Genomic DNA, 13976 nt, shown 5'->3' with positions numbered 1-13976 from the left:
TATTTGTGGCGTACGTGCAGAAACGGCTTCTTTCTCATCACTCTCCCATACAGCTTCTATTTGTGCAAAGTGCGCTGTATAGTTGACCGATGCACAGTGACACCATCTGCAGCAAGATGATGCTGCAGCTCTTTGGAGGTGGTCTGTGGATTGTCCTTGACTGTTCTCACCATTCTTCTTCTCTGCCTTTCTGATATTTTTCTTGGCCTGCCACTTCTGGGCTTAACAAGAACTGTCCCTGTGGTCTTCCATTTCCTTACTATGTTCCTCACAGTGGAAACTGACAGGTTAAATCTCTGAGACAACGTTTTGTATCCTTCCCCTGAACAACTATGTTGAACAATCTTTGTTTTCAGATCATTTGAGAGCGGGCTGTCCATGTTCGGCGACCATCAAACTTAACTGAACTTGAATTGTTTTGTAGAAAGAAATGGTCCAAAATACCTTCATCCAGGATCCAGGAACTGATTAAAAGCTACAGGAAGCGACTAGAGGCTGTTATCTTTGCAAAAGGAGGATGTACTAAATATTAATGTCACTTTTCTGTTGAGGTGCCCATATTTTTGCACCGGTCAAATTTTGGTTTAATGCATATTGCGCATTTTCTGTTAGTACAATAAACCTCATTTCAATCCTGAAATATTACTGTGTCCATCAGTTATTAGATATATCAAACTGAAATGGCTGTTGCAAACACCAAAATATTTAGAACTAAAAATGATTAAGATTAATAGGGGTGCCCAAACTTTTTCATAGGACTGTATATATATATATATATATATATATATATATATATATATATATATATATCGCACAAGCTGGTATAGCATTACTGCAGTTACTACTGAACTGAAGTGACTCGAGCATGAACAGCAATCCTCAGCTTGTTGTGATGAAATACCAGTCTCTGCTTTCTCGTCATACAATTTGTTTTCAGACTGTTATATCAGAAATTCACATTCATTTCTATAAGAAGAAGCTTAGAAGGACTTGCATCTGTAAACTAAGATGTTCTTGCATATGTAAACAGCATACAATCTCATCCCTTATTTGCGATGAGTAATGTTACATACCTTAGGGGGGGCGAGTGTACTTAGAGGGTTAGGCTGGATTCCAGCAGTATATTAATGAGCCGCCACTAACTTTTGGCATTGCAGAAACACTTCTGTTCTAACTCTTGTGTGTTTCGTCTCTTACATAGGACAAAGTATGAATCTTTCTGTGTTCCTTCTCCCTTTAGTCTTTTTAGTCTCTTTTTCCTATTGTGCCCCTGAGGAGTTGATTATACCAGAGGTTGCTATAAGAGTTGGAGGATGGAGCACAATGTCCCCGAAATCAAAAAAACTATTCCGCATGGTAAAGCTTATTCAGGACACCTACAATGAAAACAGCGACAGTCTATACTGGAGCAAGATCACCAAAGTGGAGAGGGCGTCTACGCAGGTAAAGAGATTATCATTTACATAACTCTGTAAATATTTTTAGATACCGCTTTTATTTTTATAGTTTGTGGATATCATTTTTTATACTTACACATTTAATAAATATATGCAAACACAATATCTAATAAAAGGCATAATACATAGAAGAGACCATAAATGTTACAATTGTTCCTAGAATTACAGCTTTAACCCCTTAAGGACGCAGGGTACTTTGGGCCTTAAGGCTCAGACCCTGTTTTTCAAATATGACATCTTTTACTTTATGTGAGGACAGCTTCATATTGCATTTACCTATCCAGGTGATTCCAAGATTGTTTTTTTGTGACACCTTCTACTTTATGTTGGTGGTAAATATTGGTCATTATACTTTGTGTTTGTTTGTTAAAAAAAGGACAATGTACTGAAAATTTCATAAAATTATCAATTTTGAAAGTTTCTGATATTCTTGTAAAAAAACAGACAGTCAGATCACACAAAAGTCTTCCTAATTAACATTTCCCATATGTCTACTTTATATTGGCATTGTTTCTTCAATGTCCTTTTACTTTTCTAGGAAGTTAGAAGGCTTATAACTTTAGTAGCAAATTTTCAAAAAAATTTCAAGATTGTGTTTTCTAGGGACCTATTTAGTTGTGAAGTGACTTTGAGGGGCCTATATAATAGAAAACACCAATAAATTACCCCATTTTAGAAAGTATAGCCTTCAAACTATTCAAAATTTTATATAGGAACTTTGTTAACCCTTTAGGTGTTCCACAGGAATTAATGCAAAATGGAGGTGAAATTTCCAAAAGCCACTTTTTAATGCACATTTTCCATTTCAAACTAGATTTTCCAGTAACAAAGACAGGGTTAATAGCAAAACATACCATAATATTTATTACTCTGATTCTGAAGTTTGTAGAAATATCCCATATGTGGCCCTTCTGTGTAAGTTGACTCAAAAACAGCCCTCAGAAATGAAAAAGCACCTTTGAGGATTTTGGTGCAGCAATTTCATTAGGATAGTTTTTAAACACCATGTTGCATTTGCAGAGCCCTAAAGGTACCATAAAAGTGGAAAAACCCCAAAAGTGACCCCATTTTGGAAACTAGACCCCTTAAGGAATTCATCTAGGGGTCATATGACCATTTTGCATGGCCAGAATTTTCATTGAACTTCTTTGAATTTGGCCGTCAGTTTAAAAAAAATGATAATTTATACAGTTATATGCACTTTTTCATATTTTCTTTCCCTTTTACCAGGGAATAAAGTAGCCCATCTTGTTACCCAATTTCTCTCGAACACAGAAATGCCCCATTTGCGGTCAAAAACCGCTGTTTGGGCACAGAGGAGGGCTCAGAAGCAAAGGAGTGTTATTTCTCTTTTGGAGCTCTGATTTCACACAAATGATTTATAGGTGCCATGTTGCATTTGCAGAGCCCTAGAGGTACCACAACAGTGGAAAAACCCCCAAAGTGACCCCATTTTGGAAACTAGACCCCTTAAGGAATTCATCTAGGGGTCATATGACCATTTTGAATGGCCAGAATTTTCACTGAACTTCTTTGAATTTGGCCGTCAGTTTAAAAAAATGATAATTTCTACAGTTTTATGCACTTTCATATTTTCTTTCCCTTTTACCATGGAATAAAGTAGCCCATCTTGTTACCCAATTTCTCTCAAACACAGAAATGCCCCATTTGCGGTCAAAAACCGCTGTTTGGGCACAGAGGAGGGCTCAGAAGCAAAGGAGTGTTATTTCTCTTTTGGAGCTCTGATTTCACACAAATGATTTATAGGTGCCATGTTGCATTTGCAGAGCCCTAGAGGTACCACAACAGTGGAAAACCCCCAAAAGTGACCCCATTTTGGAAACTAGACCCCTTAAGGAATTCATCTAGGGGTATAGTGAGCATATTGACCCCACAGGCTTTTCCAAATGATACTGCATAGCAGACGGTGCAGAGTGAGAATTGCAATTTTCAAACCATATATGCCATTTCAGTGCCCTTTATATAGTGCCCAGTACATGCCACAGGAGACATTGACCCCATAAAATGTAACGTAGGTTCTGCTGGATATGGCAATACCCTACATGTGGCAGTTGTATAATGCCTGATGACACGGCAGGGCTCAGAATGGGAAAGGACCCTGGATTTGGTAGCAGAAAGATATATCAGCTAAGGCATTTACATAAGGCCCCTGAGGTACCAGTACAGTTGAGACCCCCAAGAAGTGACTCCATTTTAAAAGCATAACCCCTTTAGGTACTCATCTAGGGGTATAGTGAGCATATTGACCCCACAGGCTTTTCCAAATGATACTGCATAGCAGACGGTGCAGAGTGAGAATTGCAATTTTCAAACCATATATGCCATTTCAGTGCCCTTTATATAGTGCCCAGTACATGCCACAGGAGACATTGACCCCATAAAATGTTCATGTGGCAGTTGTATAATGCCTGATGACACGGCAGGGCTCAGAATGGAAGGGCCACTATTTAGACTACTGGAGCATGGACGTATTTTCAAAAGGTATTGTGCAGCAACTGGTGCACAGTGAGAATTGTAATTTTCGAATCATAAATGCCATTTCAGTGCCTGATATATTATGCCCAGCTTTTATTACCATAGATTTTCCTGGAAATGGCAATCCCCCATGGCTGCTATGTGATACCTGGGCACACAAGGGAAAGAGAAGGGAAAGAGGCAGCATGCGGCAAGGGGATAAGCTGTGCGGAGTGCATCAGGGTAAAATTAAATATCAAGGGATGTATGATAAATGCGAAAACATTCTTTCATACAGAGCCCTGGTTTTTCAGGACACGTATCACACTGGTATATAGTGTCTTTCCTTATCCCCCTCTTTGCACAGACTCGGCACCTCTTTTGATTCTTTCCCTTCTTGGAAGTTTGAGGAACTTCTCCTGGAAAGTGTTGTCCTGGAACTATGCGTGGGGCCTCGCTTCCAGATGTACTGGGTACCGTCCCTTCCTGGTCTCTAAACAGGAGGTTCTTGATAACCACCTCTTGAAAATCCAGGAAAGTTCTCCTCTGGCCTGCACATCGAAATAGCACGTACGCATTGTACATTGCCATCTGTACAATGTGCACAGCCAGTTTTTTATACCACACCCTTGATTTGCGCATGGCGCTGTAGGGCTTCAGGACTTGATCTGACAAGTCTACCCCTCCCATGTACCTATTGTAGTCCAGGATGCAATCTGGTTTGGGAGTCTCTGTACTGGTACCTCGTACTGGTACATGGGTGCTGGTGTGGCCATGTATTGTTGTCAATGCAAGGACGTCTCTCTTGTCCTTGTACTTGACACACAATACATTGCTGGTACATTGAGCCCTGCTCTCACCCCTTCTGAGTGTTTGCCCAAGCAGGGTCTTAGGGAGGCCTCTCTGATTTTTTCGGACGGTGCCGCATGCTGCAGTATTTCTGGAGGCGAGGCTATTGAAGAGTGCCACGGTGGTATAAAAATTATCCAGGTAGAGGTGGTAACCCTGGTCCAGCAGTGGGTGTAGCAAATCCCACACAATTTTGGCACTAACTTTCAGGAAGGAGGGGCATTCTGGAGGATCAATTTTGGTGTCCTTCCCTTGGTATATCCTAAATCTGTAGGTATACCCTGATGCACTCTCGCACAGCTTATACATCTTCACGCCATACCTTGCCCTCTTGTTTGGCAGATATTGGCGGAATTTAAGCCTCCCTTTAAAATGTACCAGCGATTCATCAATAGAAATATACTTCTCTGGGGTGTATGCTTGGACAAACCGGGTACTGAAATGGTCTACTATGGGTCTCAATTTATATAAGCGATCAAAACTGGGGTCATCACGGGGTGGGCACTGTTCATTGTCTGCATAGTGCAGGAATCGAAGTATAGCCTCATAGCGCATCCTGGACATTCTAGTGCGATATAATGGGGTGTAGTATAATATGTCCGTGCTCCAGTAGTCTCTAAGGGACGGCTTTTTTACAAGCCCCATGTTTAACAAGAGTCCCCAGAATATGTACATTTCATTTACTGTTACAGGGGTCCACCTGTGGGGTTGCGAAAGAAATGCACCAGGGTTTTTGGTTTTGTACTGTTCGGCGTACAAATTCGTCTGCACCACCATGAGCTCTATGAGGTCCTCAGAGAAAAAAAAATTAAAGAAATCAAATTCTCTGAGCCCTGCCGTGTCAAATTTAATCCCTGGGGTGCCTGTGTACTCGGGGATCTGGGGAACATAGTTCTCAGGAACCGAAGTCCAAATGGGGCAACTTTCCTCTGGGCTTTGTACAGTGCTGTCACTCCTTCCTGGGGTCTCAAGTGCAGTGGGTCTAGGGCGTCTTCTTGGGGGTCCCTCATCATCATCCTCATCATGACTTGATGAGGATGATGATAAATAAAACAGTGTGGCACCATCAGAAGATTCGCTTTCAGAGGCGAGAAATTGATACGCCTCTTCAGCAGTAAAGGAGCGCTTGGACATTTTTGTACGTAATGTGTGTTCACAGTTTATTATATTTGTGTGTTCACAGTATACAGTATATTGGTGTGTTCACAGTAAACTGTATATACAGTAAAAACTGTATAAAGAAAAAAAATAATATACCCAAAAAAATCAGGTATATAAATGAAGATTGGACTTCCCTACACTACACTAAGGATTCCCTAAACTACACTACACTACACTACACCTAATTTTTTTTATTCCCTGATGCTAAACCTAACTAACCTAACTAAATTTTTTGCAAATTTCCTGACACTGACTATAATAATTAAAAAAAAAGACAGACAGACAAGATGCAGGGGGTAGACAGTAACAGTAAACGCACCTAACTAACACTGAACTAATCCCTATTACTAAAACTAAGGTGACGGGTTCCTAACACTAATCTATTATTATTATTATTATTATTATTATTATATAAAAAAAAAAACACAAAAACCCACAAAAAACAAGGACAAACAGACAAAGATGGGACACAGGTAAGGAGGTGGACGGACGGGGAAATGCAGGTGGTGCAATAAGGTGGTGGGCAGAGGGGGTAATTCAGGTGGTGCAATAAGGAGATGGGCAGAGGGAGAAATTCAGATGGAACACAGTGGGCACAAACACACAGGAACAGAGTTTTCAATATATCTCAAAATAGCACAGCACAGCAACCACTAGCAACCTCTCTCAACGACTGACTAAACCCAACAGAGAAGATGGAGGAGGGTGCAAGATGTAGTAGCAGTTCTGTGACATCACTGATCACTCCTATTGGTCAGTAGTCAGTGACTAACCAATAGTGGCGATCAGGAGGCAGGACTACTACTACAGTAGCCAATCACAGCATGGGCGCCAATGCACATCTGGATAGATGCAAGCAGCAGCATATCGCTCACATATGCAATGGCGTTGATTCACAGCAGGATAAACATGCATTTGCGTTTGCATATTGGCGATTGCTGCCATTGCAGACATTGCAGACATTGTTCAGATGTCTGCAATGTCTGCAATGGCGGCGATCGCCAATATGTTCACGATCCTAACAGGCGACCGCCGCCACTTTTCTCTTTTGCGCCTCATGCCTCATGCTGGCGTCTCTTACCGGGGTTTGGTGCATCATACTGGGGCCTAATCTTGCATGCTGTGATGACTGCTGTCCCTTACAGCAGCTATCACGGCAGGAATTTTATTTATTTGCAGCGACGAGACTCACATGGCAGGGGTCGCACTTCCGCGGTCGCCGCCATTACCCACGTGACTAATGGCGGCGATCGCCGAAGTGGGACCACTGCCATTTGTCACCTGGCAGTTAGCTGGGATGGTCTGCTGTCTCAGACAGCAGACCATCCCAACTTGTACGCATAATGAAACAAAATAGCAGCGATCCAACTTCGGCGATCGCCGCCATTAGTATTCTATCAGTCAGTGACTAATAGCGGCGATCGCTAATGTGAGACCTCCACCATTTGTCTTTTTTTACTTGCCTGTGATGGTCTGCTGTAGGGAACAGCAGCCATCACAACTTTTTTCGGTGAAACGGAGGCAGGAGGGTGAGGGGAAGCTGGTCAGTAATAGTACTGACCTGAGCGTTAACGTACTACATGCGAGGACGTACTATTACTGACCAGAGCGTTAAGGGGTTAAGCCCCATGCACATGACTGGTATATTCTCTGCAGCTATGGATCTGTAATTGTGGATAGTATACAGACTGATTTATTTCTATAGCCCTATACACAGTTTTCTGCTGTTTGCAAATCAGTGTCCAAACTGAAGAAACCACCTGCAATATTTGGAACAGGCCCTGTTCCTGTCCTTACTTACGGCCCTTACAAATATTTTTTTTCCAATTTGTTATTATGGAACATATACAGATAAAATGCAGATATATTTTACGTGCAGTGTGGAGTACAGATCAAGTAAACGTAACAACAGTTGTGACTACAAGGCCTTATCCAAATATATGGAAATTTATTTACCATATATATTATATATAAGCCGAGTTTTTCAGCAGAGTTTTTGTGAAAGACATCTATGGGAGGGCGCTGGAGCAGCGCTGCTGCCGATAGGTGAGTGGTGAGGCAGCGCTGCCTCCAGGACTGTCCCAAGATGTTTCCAGAGCAACTTCTCTGCCTTGGAAACATCTTAAGGCGGCCCTGGAGACAGCACTGCCTCACCGACCACCTATTGGCAGCAGCGCTGTTCCAGCAGCCTCCCACATATCTCTTTTACTGTGGACCAGTTAAATTACCACTCAAGTCAATACGGTAATTGACTCGACCGTATTGACTCGACTGCAGCGGGCCTCCGCTCCAGTCCCAGCCCACTCCCCCGGCTACATCATACGCCGGGTGAAGTGGCCACGTTAGCTCAGGCCCGCACCCGTCGTGTGTCGATGACATCTTACTGCGTCTCGGCACAGGCGGCGTCATCACGCCCCTACGCTGAGACGCAGGAACAGCTGCGGGAGAAGATGAACAGCGGCGAAAGCGGGAGCAGCAGCGCGAGGCTGGTAAGCATGAGAACTTAATGTTTGTTTGTTTTTTAATAGGCCGCTACCTGCTGAAGTAAATAAACAGTTTTACTCACCTCTCCGGGATCCGATGTTAATTCTAGCCGGCTTCAGGCCTATATGGTAATATCCCAGACGTCATGTGGTCTGGGATATTACCATATAGGCCCAAAGCCTGTGGTAGTAGTAATAGCCTGTTACTGCTAGCACAGGCTTTGGGCCTGTATGGCGACAGGCTGCTACTGCTACCATAAGGCTTTGGGCCTGTATGGCAACAGGTTGCTATTGCTACCATAAGGTTTTGGGCCTGTATGATAATGCCCCAGATGTCTGGGGCATTATCATACAGGCCCAAAGCCTTTTGGTAGCAGTAGCAGCCTGTTGCCATACAGGCCCAAAGCCTGTTCTAGCAGTAACAGGCTATTACTACTACCACAGGCTTTGGGCCTATATGGTAATATCCCAGACCACGTGACGTCTGGGATATTACCATATAGGCCTGAAGCCGGCTAGGATTAACATGAGCACAAACAGAATGTCATGCATGACTCGCGTCAATAAGTTTTCCCCGTTTTTGTGGTAAAATTAGGGCGGACGGCTTATATTTGGGTCGACTTGAGTATATACGGTACATAAGTTAAAAAAAAAAGAGAGACATACATTACTTGTGCCCATTTTGTGGACCAAACATGTCCATTATATTGTATGGATCTATATAAATCATAGACAGTACATGAATACCGGGAGATACAGATGTAGCAGAGTTAACCTGAACTTCTGCGATTGGTTAAAAATAGGTCAGAGTCAGAATAGGCACGATTCCAATTCCATGTCTACTTTACACTGCAAACATTTACACAGCTTCATTTTCTAATGCTGTGATGAACTTCTCAGCTAGTCTGTTTACCCTCTTAAGACATTAAAGGGGTTTCAAGTTTTCTTAATACATTAAAGAGGACCTTCCCAGTCCTCATCAATGTGCGTTTTTTATACCACTAGAAAGGCAGTGCGCTGAATTCAACACACTGTTGGCTTTCCCGATATGTGCCTTGGTACGGGGGATATCGGCGCTGTTAATTTCAGCACCTATCTCTCCCTGCTGTCAGAAGGGTGGGCCTTACAGCCGAACATCATCGCTAGGTTGTGAGGAATGCCCCCCCCCCTTCCCGTTCCTGATAGCTCAGTGACGCCCGCCCTTCTGACAGTTCTCCAGCACCAGGGCACATTCAGGAAAAGCTTACAGTGTGCTGAATTCAGCGCAATGTTGGCTTTCTAGTGGGATATATCACCACACATTGATGAAGACGTGAGGTCCTCTTTAATTACATTTAACACATTAAAGGTGTTTCAGGTTTTCATACTAATGGTCTATTTTCAGGATAGGTCATCAGTATGTGATTTGTGGGGGTCCAACACATTGAATAGGAGTGACGCTGCGCGTGCTGCCCATCAGTTAGCAATTTCTGGTATCTGAGGCTGATCTATGTTGGGTCTGGGTTTCCAATTCCCCCACAAATCGCATACTGATTCTTATGTTGTATGTGATGTGTTGCCAGAAAACCCCATTAAAAGGGAGCCTGTCACAGGGAAAATACTGTCCAGTCTTCAGACAGCATGTTATAGATCAGGAGGAGCTGAACATATTCATTTGTAAGTATAGCAAAAGCCCAGCTTTACCGCTCACTGTCCCTTATTGGTATATTTGTGATTGGAAGAGTTGGAGTGCCTCCACAACAGTTGAAATGCAACCAAGAGAAATATAATTCCAGCATGGTGTCTTCCATATTAAAATTTCACTTTTATGATATAAAATTCTAACCGCAGAGAAAAATTCATCCTGCTTATGCAGTTCGGCTCCACACCTTATTCATACAATGTTAAATCCACATGGGTGGCTCCCTTATAAAGCCGCTCCAAACCCTCAATACATATAAACACATGGCACTATAATAAAATCTATAAACATGAGGCAACATTAATAATCACAATAATCAATATTGATATATTAAATCTTATCTAATATACCTCTGGAAATGCGTGTCTGAAGAGTAAAATCTAAAACATTTCTCCCCTACAACTTCCATCTCAACTCTCCTCTCCTTCTAGGCCAAATTACTTTCAATGCCCGTAAACTTAAAGGAACTACAACTCCCACGATGCACTTGTGAAAAATGTCTTGACAATATCGACGCATTTCTACCTGTGGAGTCACTGCACCTGGCAAGGGTCTTCTTAATCTGACTTTCAAATGACCTGATGTGCATCCTACATACAGTATATGATATGGTACAACGTATCACATATATCACATTTTCAGTATTGCAGTTAATATCATTTTTTATTAGAGATGAGCGAACAGTGTTCTATCGAACTCATGTTCGATCGGATATTAGGCTGTTCGGCATGTTCGAATCGAATCGAACACCGCGTGGTAAAGTGCGCCATTACTCGATTCCCCTCCCACCTTCCCTGGCGCCTTTTTTGCTCCAATAACAGCGCAGGGTAGGTGGGACAGGAACTACGACACCGGTGACGTTGAAAAAAGTAGGCAAAACCCATTGGCTGCCGAAAACATGTGACCTCTAATTTAAAAGAACAGCGACGCCCAGCTTCGCGTCATTCTGAGCTTGCAATTCACCGAGGACGGAGGTTTCCGTCCAGCTAGCTAGGGCTTAGATTCTGGGTAGGCAGGGACAGGCTAGGATAGGAAGGAGAAGACAACCAACAGCTCTTATAAGAGCTAAATTCCAGGGAGAAGCTTGTCAGTGTAACGTGGCACTGACGGGCTCAATCGCCGCAACCCAGCTTTCCCAGGATCCTGAATGGAATACACTGTCAGTGTATTCCCGTATACCCGATATATACCCCGATACCCGTTCCAACGGTGTGCCCCCCCACCTTCACCCCAGAAATACCCTGCAAGTCCCCTAGCAATAGAATTGGGGCTATATACACCCACAATTTTTACTACTAGTATACAGTGCCATTGTCTGACTGGGAATTCAAAGAATATATTGGGAATATAAATACCCTCATTTCTTGCTACTGCCATATAGTGCCAGTGTCTGACTGGGAATTCAAAGAATATATTGGGGTTACGTGCACCCACAATTTTTACTACTGGTATACAGTGCCATTGTCTGACTGGGAATTCAAAGAATATATTGGGAATACAAATACCCTCATTTCTTGCTACTGCCATATAGTGCCAGTGTCTGACTGGGAATTCAAAGAATATATTGGGGTTACGTGCACCCACAATTTTTACTACTGGTATACAGTGCCATTGTCTGACTGGGAATTCAAAGAATATATTGGGAATACAAATACCCTCATTTCTTGCTACTGCCATATAGTGCCAGTGTCTGACTGGGAATTCAAAGAATATATTGGGGTTACGTGCACCCACAATTTTTACTACTGGTATACAGTGCCATTGTCTGACTGGGAATTCAAAGAATATATTGGGGTTATAAATACCCTCATTTCTTGCTACTGCCATATAGTGCCAGTTTCTGACTGGTAATTCAAAGAATATATTGGGGTTACGTGCACCCACAATTTTTACTACTGGTATACAGTGCCATTGTCTGACTGGGAATTCAAAGAATATATTGGGGTTATAAATACCCTCATTTCTTGCTACTGCCATATAGTGCCAGTTTCTGACTGGTAATTCAAAGAATATATTGGGGTTACGTGCACCCACAATTTTTACTACTGGTATACAGTGCCATTGTCTGACTGGGAATTCAAAGAGTATATTGGGAATACAAATACCCTCATTTCTTGCTACTGCCATATAGTGCCAGTTTCTGACTGGGAATTCAAAGAATATATTGGGGTAACGTGCACCCACAATTTTTACTACTGGTATACAGTGCCATTGTCTGACTGGGAATTCAAAGAATATATTGGGGTTACGTGCACCCACAATTTTTACTACTGGTATACAGTGCCATTGTCTGACTGGGAATTCAAAGAGTATATTGGGAATACAAATACCCTCATTTCTTGCTACTGCCATATAGTGCCAGTTTCTGACTGGTAATTCAAAGAATATATTGGGGTTACGTGCACCCACAATTTTTACTACTGGTATACAGTGCCATTGTCTGACTGGGAATTCAAAGAGTATATTGGGAATACAAATACCCTCATTTCTTGCTACTGCCATATAGTGCCAGTTTCTGACTGGGAATTCAAAGAATATATTGGGGTTACGTGCACCCACAATTTTTACTACTGGTATACAGTGCCATTGTCTGACTGGGAATTCAAAGAGTATATTGGGAATACAAATACCCTCATTTCTTGCTACTGACATATAGTGCCAGTTTCTGACTGGGAATTCAAAGAATATATTGGGGTTACGTGCACCCACAATTTTTACTACTGGTATACAGTGCCATTGTCTGACTGGGAATTCAAAGAGTATATTGGGAATACAAATACCCTCATTTCTTGCTACTGCCATATAGTGCCATTGTCTGACTGGGAATTCAAAGAATATATTGGGGTTACGTGCACCCACAATTTTTACTACTGGTATACAGTGCCATTGTCTGACTGGGAATTCAAAGAGTATATTGGGAATACAAATACCCTCATTTCTTGCTACTGCCATATAGTGCCAGTGTCTGACTGGTAATTCAAAGAATATATTGGGGTTACGTGCACCCACAATTTTTACTACTGGTATACAGTGCCATTGTCTGACTGGGAATTCAAAGAATATATTGGGGTTATAAATACCCTCATTTCTTGCTACTGCCATATAGTGCCAGTTTCTGACTGGTAATTCAAAGAATATATTGGGGTTACGTGCACCCACAATTTTTACTACTGGTATACAGTGCCATTGTCTGACTGGGAATTCAAAGAGTATATTGGGAATACAAATACCCTCATTTCTTGCTACTGCCATATAGTGCCAGTTTCTGACTGGGAATTCAAAGAATATATTGGGGTTACGTGCACCCACAATTTTTACTACTGGTATACAGTGCCATTGTCTGACTGGGAATTCAAAGAATATATTGGGGTTACGTGCACCCACAATTTTTACTACTGGTATACAGTGCCATTGTCTGACTGGGAATTCAAAGAGTATATTGGGAATACAAATACCCTCATTTCTTGCTACTGCCATATAGTGCCAGTGTCTGACTGGTAATTCAAAGAATATATTGGGGTTACGTGCACCCACAATTTTTACTACTGGTATACAGTGCCATTGTCTGACTGGGAATTCAAAGAATATATTGGGGTTATAAATACCCTCATTTCTTGCTACTGCCATATAGTGCCAGTTTCTGACTGGTAATTCAAAGAATATATTGGGGTTACGTGCACCCACAATTTTTACTACTGGTATACAGTGCCATTGTCTGACTGGGAATTCAAAGAGTATATTGGGAATACAAATACCCTCATTTCTTGCTACTGCCATATAGTGCCAGTTTCTGACTGGGAATTCAAAGAATATATTGGGGTTACGTGCACCCACAATTTTTACTACTGGTATACAGTGCCATTGTCTGAC

General features: G+C 42.1%; 1 protein-coding gene across 1 annotated transcript in view; it reads left to right on the top strand.

Moving 5' to 3' along the window:
* Window positions 1–865: 865 nt before the first annotated feature.
* The window catches only part of CST6 (cystatin E/M), a 29580-nt gene continuing 16469 nt past the window's right edge, over window positions 866–13976 (top strand). Inside the window, exons 1-2 of the mRNA XM_075283393.1 lie at window positions 866–998; window positions 1241–1443. Of these exons, the coding sequence (XP_075139494.1) occupies window positions 866–998; window positions 1241–1443 (336 nt within the window). The remainder of the gene's footprint in view (window positions 999–1240; window positions 1444–13976) is intronic.

This window comes from Leptodactylus fuscus, chromosome 7 (genome assembly GCF_031893055.1).
Source record: "Leptodactylus fuscus isolate aLepFus1 chromosome 7, aLepFus1.hap2, whole genome shotgun sequence".
Taxonomy (NCBI): domain Eukaryota; kingdom Metazoa; phylum Chordata; class Amphibia; order Anura; family Leptodactylidae; genus Leptodactylus; species Leptodactylus fuscus.
The sequence above is the reverse complement of the archived record's forward strand: the minus strand, read 5'-3'. Positions and strand labels throughout refer to the sequence as shown.